At 35.3% G+C, this 20,498-nt stretch overlaps 1 protein-coding gene across 11 annotated transcripts in view; it reads right to left on the bottom strand.

Annotated features, from left to right (window-relative positions):
* The window catches only part of LOC140602551 (BEN domain-containing protein 5), a 1,370,322-nt gene that overhangs the window by 679,498 nt on the left and 670,326 nt on the right, over nt 1–20,498 (bottom strand). For all 11 annotated transcript variants that reach the window (XM_072772197.1, XM_072772199.1, XM_072772202.1 and 8 more), the window contains one exon: nt 3,834–3,928. In XM_072772197.1, the coding sequence (XP_072628298.1) occupies nt 3,834–3,928 (95 nt within the window). Of the gene's footprint in view, nt 1–3,833; nt 3,929–20,498 lie in introns of those variants that run through there.

Genomic DNA, 20,498 nt, shown 5'->3' with positions numbered 1-20,498 from the left:
AGTCATCCATTTCACATGTGTTTCTTAAAAACCGTAAAAAAGCTATTTTGAATTTTACAGTAAGGAAACTGGGGCTTATAAAGGAAATATCATAGCTCATCATGTTATATCTTCCATCTAGAATCCATTTCCTTAATTTTGTTCATGTCTCATTTCCTCAAGATCTAGCTGAGATACCAAGTGCACCGCAAGATTCTCCTTTACTCTCCACAGCCCTGATCATATAATTTTATTTCTCTTCTCTAATCTCAGAGCACACTTTATTAATTCCATAGTGGCTTTTAGCACAATGTTCCTTATATTGTACTTATTTCTGTTTGTGTTTCATTTCAACTTGTAGAAAATAAAATTTAAAAAATCCAGATCAGATTATTCATATTATCAGATTCATATTATCACCCCAAGACCTAGCATAAAGTTAGATGCTCAAAAGAATTGTATTAAATAGAAGCCACTTCTGAGATTTAGTCTAATATCCTCAATCTACTATAATGGACAAGTAATTAGAAAAGTTACTTCAGACCTACCAAACAGCAAACAGCAGCACACAACTTCCTGCATATCTGTGTCCCCATCTCCCACCTTCCTCATGCACAGAATATGGGAGGGAGTCCTGAGGTCTGGTTAATGCCACCACTTACTGCTTGCATAAATATTCTAGGCTTAGTTTAAATAAGAATATGGATTTTGGCTGCCTTATAATGCCAGTTCCCTGCACTGCCTATCACAAAGCAATTTTATTTAGCCTTGGACAATATTTAAAAATATTAATGAATTGTGGTTGCAAAAACTTGGGCCTTAACAACCAATACTTCTTAAGAAGTCTAACATGAAAACAAAATTAGAGTGAACTAAAACAGGCAGAAAACTTCTGAATATTCCAACTTTTCCATTTTGCTGCTAGGTATTCTGACTTTTTCTCCTCAAGGCAGAATAATCTTGAGTAGTCAGAAGCACAATGGCTTTTTTTTTTTTAAAGATTTTATTTATTCATGAGACACACACACACACACACACACACACAGAGAGAGAGAGAGAGAGAGAGAGAGAGAGAGAAGCAGAGACACAGGCAGTGAGAGAAGCAGGCTCTATGCAGGGAGCCCAACATGGGACTCGATCCTGGGTCTCCAGGATCACACCCTGGGCCTAAGAAAGGCGCTGAACCCTCAGCCACCCAGGGATCCCCATGCACAATGGCTTTTTAATTGCTTCTTTTGCTCATCTGCTTTCTACACCTAGTTTGATTACCAAACCTATGCTAAGGCCTTAAGGCATCTTTACTTAGCATCAGTTATGGTCCCCTATAACAGAAGTAAAAAAACAATGTTTTATTTCACCTTTAAGGGGTGAAAGTGTCTTTTTCTAATCTGGTACATATTTCATAGGAAATTTAGAATTTTTAATATTTGTCATGAAGTAAGACTTCTTCCAAGGCCTGTTTGGGATATTAAAGGAAGTGAATCCCCTAGATAAGAAATGGATCAGAAACTTCTCCTTTTGTTTGTTTGCCTTGATATTGGGGAAACCAAAATTAGGAAAACACTAAAGGAGATAGTCTAATACTGGGATCTATAATGTGTTTGTCAGTCTTGAGTAAGACTGTTGTCTAGAATCCTAGAATCCTAAATTATGATGGACCCTTCTGGGCCAATAAAATCTAATAATCTGAGAGCCAAACAGTCATATATTATTTTGTTGCCCTAAGAGCATTTAGAATAATGACTATTGGAAGACAGGTTCTGATACAGGTAATTGATACAAGAAATGGAAGAAAATCCTAAGCAGAAAACACCAAAAGGGCAGAAAGAATCTTCAGGACAAACTAGTAGCAAGAAGCATAACAATTATGGCATGTACAGATCAGTTAATAAAATTCCAAAAAGAAAATTGTCTTTGAGAACAGATCTTTTCTGTCATATACATACTGTATCTCCAATATCTAGAATAGTATGTGGCACATTAAGGTGATCAATAAAATCTTATAAGTAAACAATATCTTAGTCTGCCTTTCAGAAAGGGGACTATGAAGGAATGTGAGTAGCTCTGCATCCAAAATCTGGGGTCAGCAAAGTCAAAAGGATGAGAGATGAGACATATCAACAACCTGATTTTCTCTGGCACCTCGTGTCTTATCAGCCTGATGAACTACAATAAACTGAATTCTGAGCATTTAAGCTCTTTCAGACCATTAGAGAAGCCCAATGACTGGATAATGGCCATGCTGAGAGCCTGCCAACATTGGATAAAAGCACTAACTTCATCCTCAGGTATTATAATATAAATGTAGGGACTCATTAATATTTCAAAATCTTGTCAAGAGCCCTGACAGGCCCCAAATGATAATCCATAAGAAACAAAACAAAACAAAATGAAATGATTAAGGCTTAAGATTTTAAAAGCATAAAAAAGAAGACTCCAGCATTAAACAACTGGGAAAAAGGGATGGTGATTATGGTTGCTGTGTAAGATCCCAACGTAGAGCCTCATAAAAGAAGTGCAATGTTATTTTGAGGGCCCTCATTATCAGATCAACAGTGATGTCCTTTTGTTGGCAAGGTTTGAAGTACACATCTACACATACACCTATTAACAGAGAGATGTACTATATTTTTATCCACTGGGCTGAATTCAGAAACTCAAAACAAAGGCCTACCTCTTACCCAGATCCCATTGTCAAAAGGAGATCCAGGAATAGCAGTATAGTTGACTTGATGCAGCAAAGCAAAAAAATAAAACATAAAAAAATAGGCCCAGGAAGATATTTTTATTGTGTAATAAACAGTTTTTATTATCATTGAATGCCTACACTTTTACAAACCTGAGCTTCTCAGCCCAGCATTTATAGAAAATTGCCAAGTATCATTTGTAGATAAAAGCACAATTCAATATTTATGAATTGCTAGTTTTCTATAAATATAGACATTTGGAGATGATCTTTTCACTAGTCATTAAAATTTGAACAGGGATCAAAGCTAGAATAATATTAACAATTCCTCACATTTGTATAGTGTTTTACATAATGCTATTAATAATAGATGACATTTATTGAGCACTTAGCAAGTGCCAGGCACTTTACATGTGAATTCTCATAACGAATTCAGTTCAGTTCAACAAGCATTCAATTAATACCTACTGTGTGATAGATGAATAACACTGGTTTCTGTCTTTAAAAACTCTCATTTTGGTGCAATTAATATTTGTTGAAAGAATAAATAAATGGTTGGATGAAAAATTAAGTGGTTTGGATGGTAGTATGGGATAATATAAATAACACCGGCTCCTCCTCTAAGTATCTATGGTATTGAGAAAGTACTTACCTTCTCCTAGCCTCAATTTTTTCATCTGTAATATAGGAATATTTAAGTTCTCTCTTGTAAAACTGTTGTGATAATAATGACAGCAAATGTAAAATATATAAAAATAGGCTCTCAGTTAAGTGAGAGCAGTTATCATCATCATCACCACCATAGTGCTATTTTAAGCAAGCCTATCAAACTCTCCTCACCCTCGCTACAGCAATGGGCAAATATAACTTTAACATCCACAAATCACCTAAGATATCATGATAAAAGGCCAACAGGACAGGAAGTTTACCAAGTAACAGACTGCACCTGACCTCTTAATGGAATGCTGGTCATTCCATATGTGGAAACATGTTCCCTATTTCAAAATTCTCACAGAGCCCTAAACCTAGATCCTGGATGATGGCCATCAAAAAACTCATCTTACTCCTCTCAGTGCCAGAAAGGTTCAGCCCTAGTCACCCAGCACATAAACTCTGAGACCTGGGTCAAATTCTCCAACCAGAAGTAGGTCCCTTTCCGGTCACTTACCATTTGGGTCTGCTGGTAGATTTCACCATAGGGGCCATCCCATCTCTATAAAGACTCTTGGTTTTACTGAAGTTAACAATGTTGAAAATGACTCTCTGAAAAAAAGGGAAAAGTTTATCAGAAGATTATGCTATGGAGGTTGTCACTTCCTGCTAATTAGGAATGGAAATGATAAGCAGGGTTAGAGGAAGCCATATGGACTAGTTGCCAAAAGTAAAGTGATAATAAATGGTGCCTGAAGAAATTCAATGTATTTGTGGCAGTTTAGTATAGTAGTCAAGAGCACAGACTCTGGAACCTGGAAGTCTGAGTTTTAATCCCACCCTACACTCTCAAGCTGTGTGACCTTGCCAAGCTACTAAACTTTCCTATGTCTTAGTTTCCTCATTTAAAAAATGAGGATAATAACAGTACTTAGGATTACTGATGATAATTAAGTTAATATATGTACAGTGTTTGGAACCATGTTTTGTACATAGTTAATGCTACATAAGTTTTAGCTATTTTTATTAACTGTGCCCTTTCTCCAGGTTGACCTACAATTTACATGTAAATGAATAACAGTATTATCAGAGTAACAGTATTGCATTTAAAGTTCAAAAAAGATAATAACTGAATGCTTGCTGAAGTTAAAAAAATTCTGCAACTGTTCAGCATCCCATATAACCTGGAGGATATATGCTCTCTTCTGCACCTTCTTTTGTTATCCTCTGCTGAGGGCGAGAGATACTGAGCTCAACCCTAATCTCAGCATAAATTTATAGAAGCACAGGTACTTGGATAAGTCCCTCCCCCTTTCTGGGCCTCACCTTTAAAATGGGGGAGTGGAGTGGTCTACATGACTAAAATATTTCCAGAAGGATGGTATAATTAAAAGAGATCACCCTTTGTTTTAGTAAGCAATTTTATTTTAAGTGGAGAAGAGAGATGGGGAAAGAGAAGAGAATTGGGGTTAAAATACATGTAATGACCATTGAAATAGTCCAAAAGAGAGAGGATATGGTCTAGAACAAGGGTAGCAAAAATAGAGAAAAAGTGAAAACTTTCAAAAGGTTGCCATAGGTTAGTTTTTCTCTCCATAGGCAATGAAAGAAAGGGAAGCATCAAAATTCACATATTATTTCGTTGAGCAAATATTTATCATCTGATATATTATAAAATATCAAGTGCTAGGAATTTTATACATTTTTATTAATTTTAAATATTCCCTTTAACTATACAAAATATTAACATCTCTATTTTACAGGTATGGAAACTGAGCTCAGAGAGGTTAATTAACTTGTCTAAAGTCATGCAATCAATATATGGAAAGTCGATTTTTAAATCCAGAGAATAAAAAAAGATAAGTAAAATGTCCATGATCTCTACCCTTGAGTTTCTCACTAAGGTTCCAAAATTCCATAACTCTAACCAAGCCTGTTTTGTAAAGTAAGGGCAAAAATAAATACAACGGTAATTTTTTAAGCCTTTAAAATTTTGTTTTCTTAAAAAAGAAAAGCAAAACTATTTTCTCTGGACTCATATTTGGGACTACTATAAAATGCTTTGTTCTATGAAATAAGCTCTTAGGAATAACATGTTTTCCTTTCTCCTCAGAGACCCAGCTACTGACCCCATCACCAGGCATTTAAGTTGCAGACCTCTTTTCTGTCATTAAATTAAGTCATCAAGAATGTCTAAGACTGTTCAAATATTAATAATCTGGACCTGCCTGTTGTCAGTTCAATTACTTTTCCCATGGTCTTAGCTACTGTCTGATTTAAGAAAAATCAATATCAAGGGGACAAATGGCCTTTGAACCTCATGGGGCTTAGTCCCCCTTTTCTCTTCTGAGATTTTCCAGGTGTCAGATCCATTTCCAGTGAACCTGGAAGCCATATTGCACTTTCAGGAGCTAGATTAACGCTAAATGTAAGGGAAAATCTAATACAGAAATAATGTTCATATGTGAAGCTCGAATAAAGAAATGAGAAAGTGAAGTGTCTATTGATCATTAGTATCCTCTACCTAGGAAAATTTCCCAGGTCTTTGAAATATACTATATTATTTAGCTACTTCATCCATAAACAAAAGTTGTCTATGTTAGCTCAATTTTAGGCATGAAGGAATTGAAGCTAATAAAAGACCATAAAGACTAAACTTTCTTTATGACACTCCATACAAAAACAATACCATCTCTTGCCATTCTCCACCTAACATTCTTTTAACTTTTTCCAGCTTACTTAGCAAGGCAACATGTGGCTGTGAGAATCAAAGGTATCTGGAAGTAGGCGGTGCAGGAAATCATGGCTCTCTGTATTTTACACTTAAGTACCTATTATTTACCTCAAATGCATCACAAGAAACAGCATCCATAAGGTAATGGTAACAACAATTATAATAATAGCTAATAACTCCTGAGTACTCTCTATGTACCAAATTCTGAGTTAAGTACTTGTTCACATTATTTCAGTGTTTTGTGTATTAGAATCACTTGATAGCTTTTAAAAACAGCTGATACTTAGGCCTCAACTCCAATCACACACTCTGATATCTGATGTATTATCTCATTTATTTTGAGGATAATGAACTTTCTTTTTCTTTTTTTTCTTTTTTTTTTTTTTTATGATAGTCACAGAGAGAGAGAGAGAGAGAGAGGCAGAGACACAGGCAGAGGGAGAAGCAGGCTCCATGCACCGGGAGCCCGACGTGGGACTTGATCCTGGGTCTCCAGGATCGCGCCCTGGGCCAAAGGCAGGCGCCAAACCGCTGCGCCACCCAGGGATCCCCGATAATGAACTTTCTGACACAGAGACTATTATTTATCTATTACTTATTATTTATTTATTCATGTATATATGAGGAAAGTAATACTGAGATTAAGTAAATTAGAATCATATAATTAATAAGTAGAAGAGCTAGAATTTGAACCAAGTCCACTGACTCAAAAGTAATAAGATCATGGACATCACAGGCAGATACAACTGTACCGAAACCCAGTTCCCCACTAATTCTGTAAGCTTGGGCAAGATAATTTTTATATTGATTATTTATATCTGAAATTGGGTTGATGACAGCATCCTAACAAAGTTTTATAAGATCTTTGAGATTATATAAGTAAATCACCCAGCATGTTGGTGTAGGTACTGAGTACCTACCACATAAGAGATACTCAATATTTATCAATCCTTCCCCCTTGTCTTCCATAAAATAGGATCTTTTAGTTCATTAGTTCCTTCCTTTCTTCCTTTTGTTTCTTTTTCTTTCTTCTTTAGATTTAAATTTTTAATCAAGATTTCTTGTTTTAGCAATATGGTGGTACTTTAAATCAGAGCTTTGTAAATTAGTGGCCTCTAGCACACTGGTAGCCTGAGGGTGGATTATAGCTTTCAAGCTGCCATATGTGAAGCCTGGAGCTCTGTCCATTCTGTCCAAGTGGTTCATGGTGCTATGGAGGAGTGCAAACTTCATTCTTGGTGTAAGCCATGGAGGATCCAGGATGGCTGGGTATAGAATGAATAGTCTGTATGCTGTATAGGCAGTGGACTTGATTCTCTGGCTTTGCATATATTTGATACTTTTGTCTAATCATGAGTAAGTTTCCCATTAAGGTTGTCCAAGCTACTCCCAGGGACTATTCCAAATAGGCCTGTGTATTTTGCAAATTAGAGGGTCATCGCAATTCTAAAATATTTCATTATCTAAAAATATTTTATGAAAAGTTTGAATAGATTTGAAAGTCATTTGATTTTCACATGAAATTTCAACATTGCAATTATGAGTGAAAGGAAAGGGAGAGCTGTTCAATGACTTAAATATAATTTCATACAGTTTAAATATTTGAACAGTTTTAAATTTTTTATCACTATTGTATGAACAGTTTCTCATTGATGGTGACTATTAAGATTTTTGAAGAGGTTGTCACTGAAGTCTTGATTAGGGATTGCACGTATCCAGTGCAGAAATAAAATCGCATATAAAAGTGGTATGTTCCCAGATACAAACTGAAGAGTTTCAATTAAAAATTTGAAGATTTAGGGATTCCTGGGTGGCGCAGCAGTTTAGCACCTGCCTTTGGCCCAGGGCACGATCCTGGAGACCCGGGATTGAATCCCACATCGGGTTCCCGGTGCATGGAGCCTGCTTCTCCCTCTGCCTATGTCTCTGCCTCTCTCTCTCTCTCTCTCTGTGTGACTATCATAAACAAAATAAAATAAAATAAATAAAATAAAATAAAATAAAATAAAATAAAATAAAATAAAAATAAAAAATTGAAGATTTAAAAAAATAAATTTAACATTTGATTTCCTCTTTATAATATAAGTTTTATTTTAGATTATATGTTAATTTTTTGGCTAAACTTTGTATGGTTATCTAAGAAATGTTCCCCAGTTACCCTAACATTCTATTCAATATCATCTTCTCTGTATGAATTAGTATTATTTTCTCTGTGTAGGTAGGCATGAAAAAGGTTGGAGATTTCTGCCACAGATAATCTTTTGCAAATCCTAGAAACCAGAGGAACATTTGGGAACATTATTTACATAAAGAGCTCCTAGTAAATAGAAATCCACAGATGCCAGAAAATTAAAGGGGCGCAGAAAGCAGGTTGTTGGTTTTGATATCTAGGTACTTAGATTTTAATAATCCATTCAAGAATAGCAAATGAGCCCTTAAATCTTCATGAGCCAGAATGTTTAGAATGAGATGCCTCCACAAATCTAGTACTCTCAAAATGATATAGTATTCATAGAATTATGGTCTAAAAGGAAATCATTCATAAGCAGTGGGAAATGACAAAAAGGCATGCCTAACTATTTTTGGGTTTGGGGTAGAAAAAATAATTTTTAAAAATGGGCCAGAACATTTTTGGTTTTGGTCTGAATTTAACCCAAGTCAAGTATTTAAAATAAATTTAGTTACAGGCAGATATCCCCAGAGCACCTAGTAAAAACAATGAAAAGTTGTTTAGAATACACACAGTTGGGGATCCCTGGGTGGCGCAGCGGTTTAGCGCCTGCCTTTGGCCCAGGGCGCGATCCTGGAGACCCGGGATCGAATCCCACGTCAGGCTCCCGGTGCATGGAGCCTGCTTCTCCCTCTGCCTGTGTCTCTGCCTCTCTCTCTCTCTCACTGTGTGCCTATCATAAATAAATAAAAATTTTTAAAAAAAAAAAAAAAAAAAAAAAAAAAAAAAGAATACACACAGTTGCAGCCCAAGAATATAGAATTTCCATATAAAAAATCCTATGGGAGTTAAGCTTTTGCACAAATTTATAAAACATATAAGGAAATAATCCACACTAAAAGTGAAAATCAACCAAAAACTAAATAACTTTAGTTATTTAGGCCACAAAGAATTTCTACTCAAAAAACTATCTGGTCAAAAAAAATAAAAATAAAAATAAAATAAAATAAAATAAAATAAAATAAAATAAAATAAAATAAAATAAAATAAAACTATCTGGTCAACTATAAAGGAAGTATTTTTGAAATGACTAAAAAATTAAAAGAACATTTCAAACAAATGAAAACAGAGGAAAACACAAGAACAAATTAAAGACCAGAGAAATTCTCTAAAACAACAAACAGAACTTCTAGAAATATATGTTTCACACTAACTGATCTTAAAATTCAGTAGACAGGTTAAAATGTAGAATAGATAACATTTCCAAAACTCAACACAGTGAAGTAACAAAATAGAAATATGGCAAAAGGGGTAGCCCGGGTGGCTCAGCGGTTTAGCGCTGCCTTCGGTCCAGGGCATGATTCTGGAGACCCGGGATCAAGTCCCGCGTCAGGCTCCCTGCATGGAGCCTGCTTCTCCCTCTGCCTGTGTTTCTCTCTCTCTCTCTCTCTCTATGAATAAATAAATGAAATCTTTAAAAAATTATATGGGAAAAGGATACAGAGAAAAAAATAAAAATCTACATTAGATATGAGTTCTAGAAAGAGATAAACTGGGAGAGGCAAAAATCTCCAAAGAAAATGCTATTCCGGTTCAAGAATCACAAGTCCATCCAAAGCAGATTTTAAAAAATAATCTAGATATAGACACATACAGTGAAAATTCATAATATACAAATAAAGGGCATGCTTTCAAAGCAAATCAGAGAAAACGTAAATTACCCACAAGACACAGAAATTAGACTTAAGCAGACTTAACACCAGCAACATGAGAGACCTAAAAATAATGTACTTACTATCACCCATAGAATGAGAGTAAAATAAATTTTTAGACAAATAAAGCCTAAGAAGTATAGCAGTTTCAGATCCCGTGAAGGAGCTACTTACTAAAGGATGAACTTCAAAGAAAGAAAGTGAACATAAGAGTGGCAAGAAGCAATAGTGAGCAGAGTAACAAGTAGATCTAAATAAGCATTGACTGCATAGAACTATTATTATGAACTAATAAATTTGAGAAGTGCTAATAAGCTTGCACCAAAACACTGATCAACAATAACAGATGTGTTTGAAACTGGGGTGAAGTGGAGAGAGTCAAAATGAGAGTTAAAATATGATAAGGTCTTCACATGGTTCCAAAGGAGGACAGGGATGCTAAATAATCATGTGGCAGTTTAAGAGTAATCAGTATAATTATAGAAACATGGGGCACCTGGGTGGCTCAGATGGTTAAGGGTCTGCCTTTCGCTGAGGTCATGATCCCATGGTCCTAGGATTGAGCCCCCTCATTGGGCCCCTGCTCGCAGGGAGCCTGCTTCTCCCTCTTCCTCTGTCTGCCACTCCCCTTCCTATACTCCCCCTTCCCCCCTCCTCTTTCTGTCAAATAAATAAAAAAAAATATTTTTTTAATAAAGAGAAACAAGAGTTATAAATTCTGAGTGAGTGGGCACTTGGGTGGCTCAGTGGTTGTGTCTGCCTTTGGCTCAGGTCATGATCCTGGAGTCCTGGGATTGAGTGCTGCATCGGGCTCCCGCGGAGAGCCTGCTTCTCCCTTTGCCTGTGTCTCTAACTCTCTCTGTGTGTCTCTTGTGAATAAATAAATAAAATCTTAAAGAAATAAATAAATTCTGAATGAGTAAAAGGAAAAAGAGAATAAAGAAAACATGACAAATATAATAGAAGTTTCAACAGGATGGGAGGATAAAAAGCCAAGAAAAAAACATTGTATATGGAAAACTCAAAACAAAATAGTAAAAATAATTCCAAATATCAGTAATCACAAAAGTTGGAAGTTGATTACATGTTTAAAAATTTTCTCAAACTGATTAGGAAAAAAAGGCCACATTTACTATCTTTCCCAGGTAATGACTAAAATGTAACATCTAAATGTAAATATATTTATATAGTACTGTAAAGATAATTAAAATGTAAAAGGATGTTTTTAAGGTTCAATAATATTCCATTGCGTGTATATATCACATTTTATTTATCAATAATTCAATGATGGACATTTACATTGCTTCCACCTCTTTGCTATTATGAATAATACTACTATGAACAAGGATGTTTACTTTTAATGCTAGCTGTATTCAATAGGTCACAAAATTCCTGAAAATTTGACAATCAGCCATTGAGAGCCAGTACCAACTGACTTCAGCATACCACAACCTGGAACCAATAAATGAGGATGCACATAAATCTTCCCTTGAGGATTCTAAAACTGGGAAACTTTGGGATGATAAGTTGGGAGCTAAGATGTTGGCACAGTAGGAGGATCCTAGGCTTGCCTCATCCCTCAAACAACTTGGTAACTATTAAACATTCTGAATACTCAGGAAATTGACCTAATGAAAGAACAAACTGTACAACTACAGAGAGAGAAGAGGCCGCTTCAAGGAAGGTAGGAAGTACAGAGACCTGGTGTGAGGAAGAAGTAGATCACGAGTACTATGGTGAAGACGGAGCCCCACCCAGTTGCAGAGAAAGGCCAGGGAGAGTGAAGTGAACAGGGGTAAGCACAAGGAGAAAACAAATGGTGTTGAGAAAACTGGACAGCAACATGAAAAAGAATGAAATTGGACCACTTTCTTATACCATACACAAAAATAAATTCAAAATATATGAAAGACCAATTGTGAGACAGGAAATCATCAAAATCCTAAAGGAGAACACAGGCAGTAACTTCAGCCAGAGAAACTTCTTACTAGATATGTCTCCCGAGGCAAAAGAAACAAAAGCAAAAATGAACTGTTGGGATTTCATCAAGATAAAAAGCTTCTGCACAGCAAAGGAAACAGCAAAATTAAAAGGCTAACTTCAGAAAAAGAGAAGATATTTGCAATTGACATATCTGATAAAGGGGTTACTATCCAAAATCTGTAAAGAACTTAACTCAACATCCAGAAAAACACAAATGGGCAGAGATGTGAATAGACATTTTTTCCAAAGAAGACCTACAGATGGCTAACAGACATGTGAAAACATGCTCAACATCCCTCATCATCAGGGAAATACAATATCAAAACAACAGTGAGATATCACCTCCTACCAGTCATAATGGCTAAAATTAACAACACAGGAAACAACAGATCTTGGAGAGGATGAGGAGAAAGGGGAACCTTTCTACACTGTTGGTAGGAATGCAAACTGGTGCAGCCACTATGGAAAAAAGTATGGTGGTTCCTCAAAAAGTTAAAAAATAGAAATACCCTAAGATCCAGCAATTGCACTAGTAGAGAGAGAGAGAGAGAGAGAGAGAGAGAAAGAGAGAGAAACCATAAGAAACTTAACTATAGAGAACAAACTGAGGGTAGCTGGAGGGAGGTGGGTGGGAGATAGACTAAACGGGTGATGGGTACTAAGGAGAACACTTATTTGTTTATTTGTTTTAAGATTTTATTTATTTATTCATGAGAGACACACAGAGAGACAAAGATTTAGGAAGAAGGAGAAGCAGGCCCCTGCAGGGAGCCCGATGTGGGACTGGATCCCAGGACCCCGGGATCACGTCCTGCACCAGAGGCAGAAGCTCGACCACTAAGCTACCCACACGTCCCTAAGGAGAGCACTTGTGATGAGCATTGGATGTTATATGTAAGTGACAAATCACTAAATTCTACTGAAATCAACATTACACTATATGTTAACTAATTAAAATAAAAAGTTGAAATGATTACTTGAAACCAAAATAATCAATAACATATTTTGCCCACTTTGTCCATTAAAAATAAAGAATTTCTGTTGAATTTGGGAACAAGAAATTCAATTCAATCTTGCACTGAAGGTTCTAGTCAATGCAATAAGGTAATGAAAATTTAAAAAAATATAAAAGGTTTGGAAAGGAAGAACTAAAGCTTTTTTTATATACATGCCAAGATGATTTTGCATGTAGAATACCCCAAAATAATCTACAAACTATTAGAATTCATTAATACAAAGTCAAATTAAAAAATTAATTACATCTCTATATACTAGCAATAAATAATTGGAAAATAAAATGTAAAAGTGATGCTAATTATAACTTTCAAAAATACCCAAATATAATCAAATACCTAAAAATAAATGTAACAAAAACTATATGACCTATACACAGAAAATTGTAAAACTTTATGGAGACAAGTCAAAGACACTTAAATAAGTGGAGGAATAAAATAAAAATTGAAGATTCATTATTGAAAACAACCCAATTCACTAAAATCCCAGCAGAGGGGTGTGCAGGTGTGTACACATGAGCGACCAGAGTTGATAAGCAAAACTTCTATGGGAAAGCGAGGGCAAAAAATAGCAGACAGTCTTATCACATGACAAGACTACTGTGAAGTTATGAAATTAAAACAATGTGACTTACATTGCTATAGATCTGTAGAAATAGACCAATGGAACACAACAGAGAATCTAAAAAAGACTATATATATATATCAGAGATTACATTGTTGATCAGATTGGAAAATTGAACTAACAATGAATCGTGATGGACTAATGGGTCACCCATATGGAAAACACATCACATTAGATTCCTGCCCCATACCAAATACAAAAATAAATTCCAAATGGATTAAGGAATAAAAAGTACACAGCAGATTAGTCTATGGACTAAGAGTATATAAAGCCTTTTAAAACAAAGTACCAGACACATAAGCTATGAAGGAAAACATAGATATATTTGACTGCTTTACAAAAAAGCTATATCAAAATGTATTATAAACAAATGAAAAAGCAAGCCAATGATTAAAGAAGGTATATGTGACCCTTATAATGGAAAAGGATTATTAATCCTTATAATAAACTTATATATATAAATATATAAACACAAATAAACAAATAAAAACAAATAAACTCCCAGAACTATTTGGTGACAAAGCCAATAGTATATTTTAATGTAATATACACATACAAAAGTATAAAATCATACATGGGAATAATATCCATTAATTTCAGGCCTATTGTTGCTTCTGGGAGAATGGAAGAGGGAAGGTGAGGTGTTTAGCTGTACCTATAATGTTATATTTATCAAAATCAATAAAAGAAAGTAAAATCTAAAGAATGACAAATGTTCATATCTGTATAATCTTAGTGGTGGATCCTTGAGTGTTTTTATATTATTTTATGGGGAGTAGAAAATTTCCTGAATTTAAAAGTGTAAACACCATTAATATCTTTAATTCGTTAGAAATTGTAGTGTGCAATGAAAAGAACCAGAATCACATTTTTTTCCAAATGGTTAACAAGTTCTTCTAACATCTTACTGAATAAATTATCCCTTTCTTTTTTAATTTCAAAGGCCACTTTTCACATATAATAAACTAATATATGCTTGTGTTTATGTCTGGACTTCCATTTCTGTTTCAGTGATCTTGAGTTTATTCTAATGACAACCAGCCATTGTTTTGATAATTCTAGTTTTATGATATGTTTCTTTAGGGCAAATCTCTAGTTAATGTTCTCCTTTTATTATTTTTTATGGCTTCACACCTGTGAACTTTTTTGTCTTTAGTTGGTTATTTTCTTTCACAACTCATTTTGTTCATGCTTCCTTACATATTTTTAAATGCTATATTTTATAACGATTCCATGAAATTTTTCTTACACTTTTCCTTCTTTTATTAGTCATTTGCAAATCATTTGTCCTAGTTTTATTCTACTAATGGTTATATTTAAATTAAAAAATGAATTAAAATCCTTAAGTTTGGTATTGTTAGTTTACATGAGTGATGTCAGTAACTTCTTTTTAGACATCCATATGTTAACCTATTCTGATAATATCAAGAGATGTATAACACAATGGGAGAAAGCTGCTTGGGGAATGTCTGGTTAGTGGAAGGGGAGGTGGGCAGGGGGGGGTTGGGATTACTGGGTGATGGGCCCTGAGGGGGGCACTTAACAGGATGAGCACTGGGTGTTATACTATATGTTGGCAAATTGAACTCCAATAAAAATATACATATAAAAAAAAAAGAATGTCTGGTTATGTGTTCCAGTCCATGTGCCACCATGTAGCTAGGTCATCGTGACTTAGGTTGAACTGCACAGTAGTTAAGGGTGAATTTCCTGAGGTGTCACAACATATCAAATGCTACACAGGTAATATGGCACTGAGTTGGGAATACAATATAGGTCTCTATTTTTTCAACCAATCAGCTACTTTCTATTCTCTATTTTTATATTGCCCATTCTGAGCCCAATCTAATTCCCAACACCGTGAAAAGAAATGTTGGAGTTCCACACCTACTAGTCCCTGTATACCTGACCGTGTTTTATCATCTTTCTTAGCCCTGTTTGCCTAATCTACAAAGAGGAAATTTATACCTAATAGAGTTGTTGCCGTTGTTAAATATTGTTGCCAAGACAATATGATTGGGAAATGATAAAAGACTACACACATGTGTGTAGGTATCCATACGTGTGTGTATATGTATATATATATACACATACATGGATATACATCTACACATATGTGTGTGTGTGGGGGTGTATATATGATTAAATTAAGCTTCCTGCCCATGAGGAATCCAGATTACCATCCAAATTCCTGAAAGAATGCCAGGAAATCCTGGACCTAGCAAATGCATGGAGTCTGGCATTTAGATAATCATTATGTGAAAAATGCATCCTTATCTATCATAAGCTGATGCTGAGGAGTCACAAGGAACCAACACAGTTTGTTAATCATCTTCACCTGTGTCTTGTTAATTGGAAATTGTCAAAATCTTCACACAGATAGCGTAGTCTGATAGAGATGATAAAGAAATGGTTTACTGGTTGCATATTTAAAAAACTCTTCTCCTCAACATGAGCTTAAGAAGGCAGCCAAGAGAAGTAGAGGGGAATGGAGCAAAACATTCTCATCAAGGGAAGTTTAGCATATCAAACAAAGACATTAGCAATGTGACAGACAAAAAATAAGATCTTTCAGGGAGACTCTTTCTTCTCCCCATAACTCAGAATAAATACCCAAGAATATACAGACCAAAAAATGCTTCTTTCCTTAATCTGACAGGATTTCCAACAGAGAGTTTGTTCTCATTTTCATTCATTCATAAAAAAAAAACCATTTAATTATTTCATTTAATAAAATTATAGGACTCTTAATCTGCTATGTGCCAGGATTAAAGGAATAAAGAAGACTTGGCCCTTTACCCTCACTGAACTACCTATTGCGGTAAATTAACCGCAATAAAGGAATAAAAAGCTGAGGCGGCGTCTGTAGTGAGCCTAGTGGAAAGAAAGCTGAATCTTTACTGATGAATAAAGATGGGCTGGGCAGAAAGGAAAGCATGGAAGACATCCTAGAGTCAGAGAAGTAATGAGAACAAAGGTTAATTGTTTTGTGGAATTATGAGCTGTTTCCTGTGGTTGGAGCAAAAAATTCTGGGGCTGGGTGGTTAAGAAATGAGACTGTGATATTAAAAGATATGCAAGACATATTAAGAAATTATAACTTTTATGAAAACAATATGAAGGGGCTATTAGAGAGTTTTAAGTATAGGTGTGAAAGGTTCAGATCTATGTTTTGAAAAGAGAAACACATGATTGACTTCCTGTTCTCCTCCAAATGTGATGGCAAAGTCAGGGAGAATGAATAGCAGCAGCTGCCTGAATGGCTTCAATTCTAAGCCAATCTACAATGTGCTGAGAGTGAATTGCTACATTTACCCACTCCATGTTTCCCCTGCTCAGAGGTACCATGAAGTTAATAGGACAGGTGGGGTAGTAGGTATATACACACATTTGATTTCTTAAATGAGCTACTCATCAGGCATAGGGAAAAAGCCAGAGGTCTTTTGTTTTTGTTTTGTTTTCAGTGCCCCTGAAATTCTTAAATAGGAATGAAGAGGTTTCCATACTTAGGAAAAACAAAAAACTCTTCCTTCTTTTGTTCATTCAGTACCTCCCTTGAGATAGACTTACACCCCTAGGTGGTCCCAGGGGGCTAAACACTTCCAGTCTCTATGAGGTTTGTACTCTACTTGCTTGTAAAGGAATGATTTCAATCTTGGATTACCTTATTTAATGTTGGCACAACTTTCCCTGATGATATAATTAATGCTTGTCTATTTTCTCACAAATGTGGTAGATTGATTGCAAAATTTTTCACAATTTGTCTTTCCACCCTGTAGCCACATTCTCTGCACTATCATTTTGCTGGTTCTTAAACCTGGATTGACCTTGTAACTGGCTTTAGCCAATAGTACTTGGTGGAAGTGATAATATACCAGTTCTGAGCTAAGATCTCAAGAAGTCTTGTGTAGTTCCATATTCTCTCTTGAAATCTTACAACCAGCAGTTGATCAAGTCCAGAGCAGGCTTACAGAGGATGAGAGACCACTCTGAAAAGAGACCATGTGTTCCAGCTGAAGTCATCCTAGAGCAGTTGACAGCCAGCTGACTTGGAAACATCAACCGAACTCAGCAGATTACCTACTTGATCCAGAACTGACCATCAATACATAAGAATCGCCCACCTGACCCACGGACTCTTGAGTGGTAATAAATGCTTATTGTTTTAAGCCACGGAATTTTGGAGTGCTTTATAATTTAGCAATGGCCAAATAATACACTATGTAATGCTTCAGTGACCAAAACTACAGGTAAAAAATATAAAAACAGAAAAGCCAAAACAAGAGAGCCAATGACAGGAAACATTACAAAGAAAGGAAAGAAATAACTTTTATGTAGAATATAAAGAAGTCCAACTCGAAGAAGCTAGTGACTAGAATGGTGTTTACAAGGGGCCGGGATAAGGGGCAGAAAGGGGAGATGCTGCAAAGTATATATTTCCACCTATAAGATAAATAAGTTCTAGGGATCTAATGAACAGCATGGTGATTGCAGTAAATAATACCATATTATATACTTGAAAGTTACTAAAATAGTAGATATTAAGTGTTCTCACAACAAAAAGGAAATGGTAATTACATAATGTGATAGAGGTGTTAACTGAAACTATGGTAATAATCATTTTACAGTATATATCAAAGCAACAACTTGGACATCTTATATTTAAGCAATGTTATATGTCAATTGTATCTCAGGAAAGCTGAGAAGAAAGTTTTTAAGAAGAGAATAAAAATAGGAGTAAAAAATTCATTTACTTCATATTGTAGTTCATAATCACACTATTTGGTATTAACTTATTTGTTTCTTCTTTATTATTTGTAATATTTTTATAGAAGTCTATTATCCCTTAAATATTAAGTATACTTATTTCTAAAATACATTTATAGTTGGTCATACTAATATACATTTTCAGGCAATTTCTCTCTAGATTTTTACTCTTTAAGTAACAGGGAAAAGATTGGTTCCTACCCTTAAGAATTTTACAAATTATCTGGGTTCATGGGAGGTGAAAACATGGATATGTTATAAGGCAACACTAGTTTCTTTCTCCTATCTGTAAAATGAGAAGTTTGGACAAGATTGTAGTCTTAGGAGGCAGAAACCAGAGTTCAAATCTTGCCTCCACCACTCAACTTTAGCATGTCATTTTACCTCAGGTGATCGATCCATAAAATCTGAATAATACTTACCTATCAGAAGGTACAATCTTCAGCTAGATAGCTAAGGCAAATGCTCATTTAAGGGTTATTTCAGCTCCACGATATAGATTTCTATGGTTCTATTTTTATTAAACATGTATTATGTATTGGGTACTTTACCTGAAAAATCTCATTTAATAATCACAACAATGTGAGAAAATTTTTAATATTCCCATTTTATAGATGAGGAAACTAGAGTTGTCACAGACATTAAATAACTTGCCCAAGATCACAGTGCTGTCGAGTGGTAAAATAAGGATTCAAAATCAGGGGATTTGATTCAAAAGCTGGAGTTCCATATAGAAATCCATATTGCGTTCTTCTCAGTTCTGGACAATCTGGGCTTAAAAAGAAGTAGCAAACTCCTCTCCTTCCATTCAGAATCATGTTGCAGATTAAAAGGCAATATAAGAAAGATCCATGCTTTCAATTTTCCTATGAAGACAATTTTTTTTATCAAAATCTTTTGATGGATAGCAAACTGTAAAGCAGTACTTCTAAGAGAGAGAAAGAAAGAGGAAGAGAAAGAAAGAGAATGGCATTCGCTTAGAAAGAACTTTCCTTTTCCCAAAGCATGTTGGAATTATATGATGTTCCACAGCATGGTTCTATGGTACTGCTTTCCAGGGCAGAAACCAAGCTACTTGCTGATATCAGATCAGATGTTGAATTTGTTCTCCAGCAGGAGGAAGGGCTATCAAACAAATTCCCTCATCCATTTTCCCTGAGGCCAGTGACAACTGCTTATGAGTTACTAATAAAATAGAGGTCTAGGTTCAATCTCCAGCCAATCTCAGGGCTGTACTCAGGCCCATGGTCCATCTTATGTTCGGTGTGAGGGCTAAAACCAACCCAGGGTTGAGCCAAGGTTAAGATTCAGTCCATTGGAGGAAGGAATCAATCACTCTTCACAATTAAAGAATAGTCAATAAACAAAAATATTTTATAATTTGCAACATTAAATAAACATGTTTTGAAAAATTGGTGCAACATCATCCTAATTATTTTGATACAATTACCCTGCTATGTTTGCCTGATAAATTTTTCATCACTCATGAAAGGCTCAGGCTGAGCTTTTACAAACTTCAAATTATTAGAATCCGCATTCATGGAGCTTCAGCTTATAGCACTTTTAGAAACCTGGAAGAGATCAATTTTAAATAGAAAAAAATGGGAGTATCTTGTGGATTGCAAACAGCAGATAAAATGTTTCTTTATTAAAGTCTGCTCTATCCAATGAATTTCAGAGAACGCTAAGATCTCCCCTTTGTTTAAAGATAATCACATTTTTCTCAGAGTGGTTCACTAGGGCTTCACCCTGGGCATGAATTTTTCATGACTGATTGATTGAAAAGACAATGCCAACAGAGAATAATACAAGCATAGGGACCTGTCTTACAAGGTAGAGTTAAATTACTCCAAGGGTTAGAATGACAAACCCAGGTGTTGCCTTCAACTTGGCAAGTAAATTGACAATTACAAATCTGTTGAAAAATGAGAAAAATCAATTAGGAAAAGGTTGACTTCTACTAAAAAGTAATGTTTACTTTATTGAACATGATTCAGTGGATTTTGGAAACAAACTAAGATAGTCCTACAGGAGAATGCCTATCTTTGGATTGGTGAAAGGAGGAGTTAGAGTAGGAAGCAAGTTGGCCTGGAGAGAGCAGGCCTGTCTCCTCTGCCTGGTTTATTTGACCTTAGGAATATTCATTCCTATCTCTGATCTTCTATTTGCTCACTTCTA

Source organism: Canis lupus, chromosome 13 (genome assembly GCF_048164855.1).
Source record: "Canis lupus baileyi chromosome 13, mCanLup2.hap1, whole genome shotgun sequence".
NCBI classification, from domain to species: Eukaryota; Metazoa; Chordata; class Mammalia; order Carnivora; family Canidae; genus Canis; species Canis lupus.
This window is presented reverse-complemented; position numbering and strand designations above follow the sequence as displayed.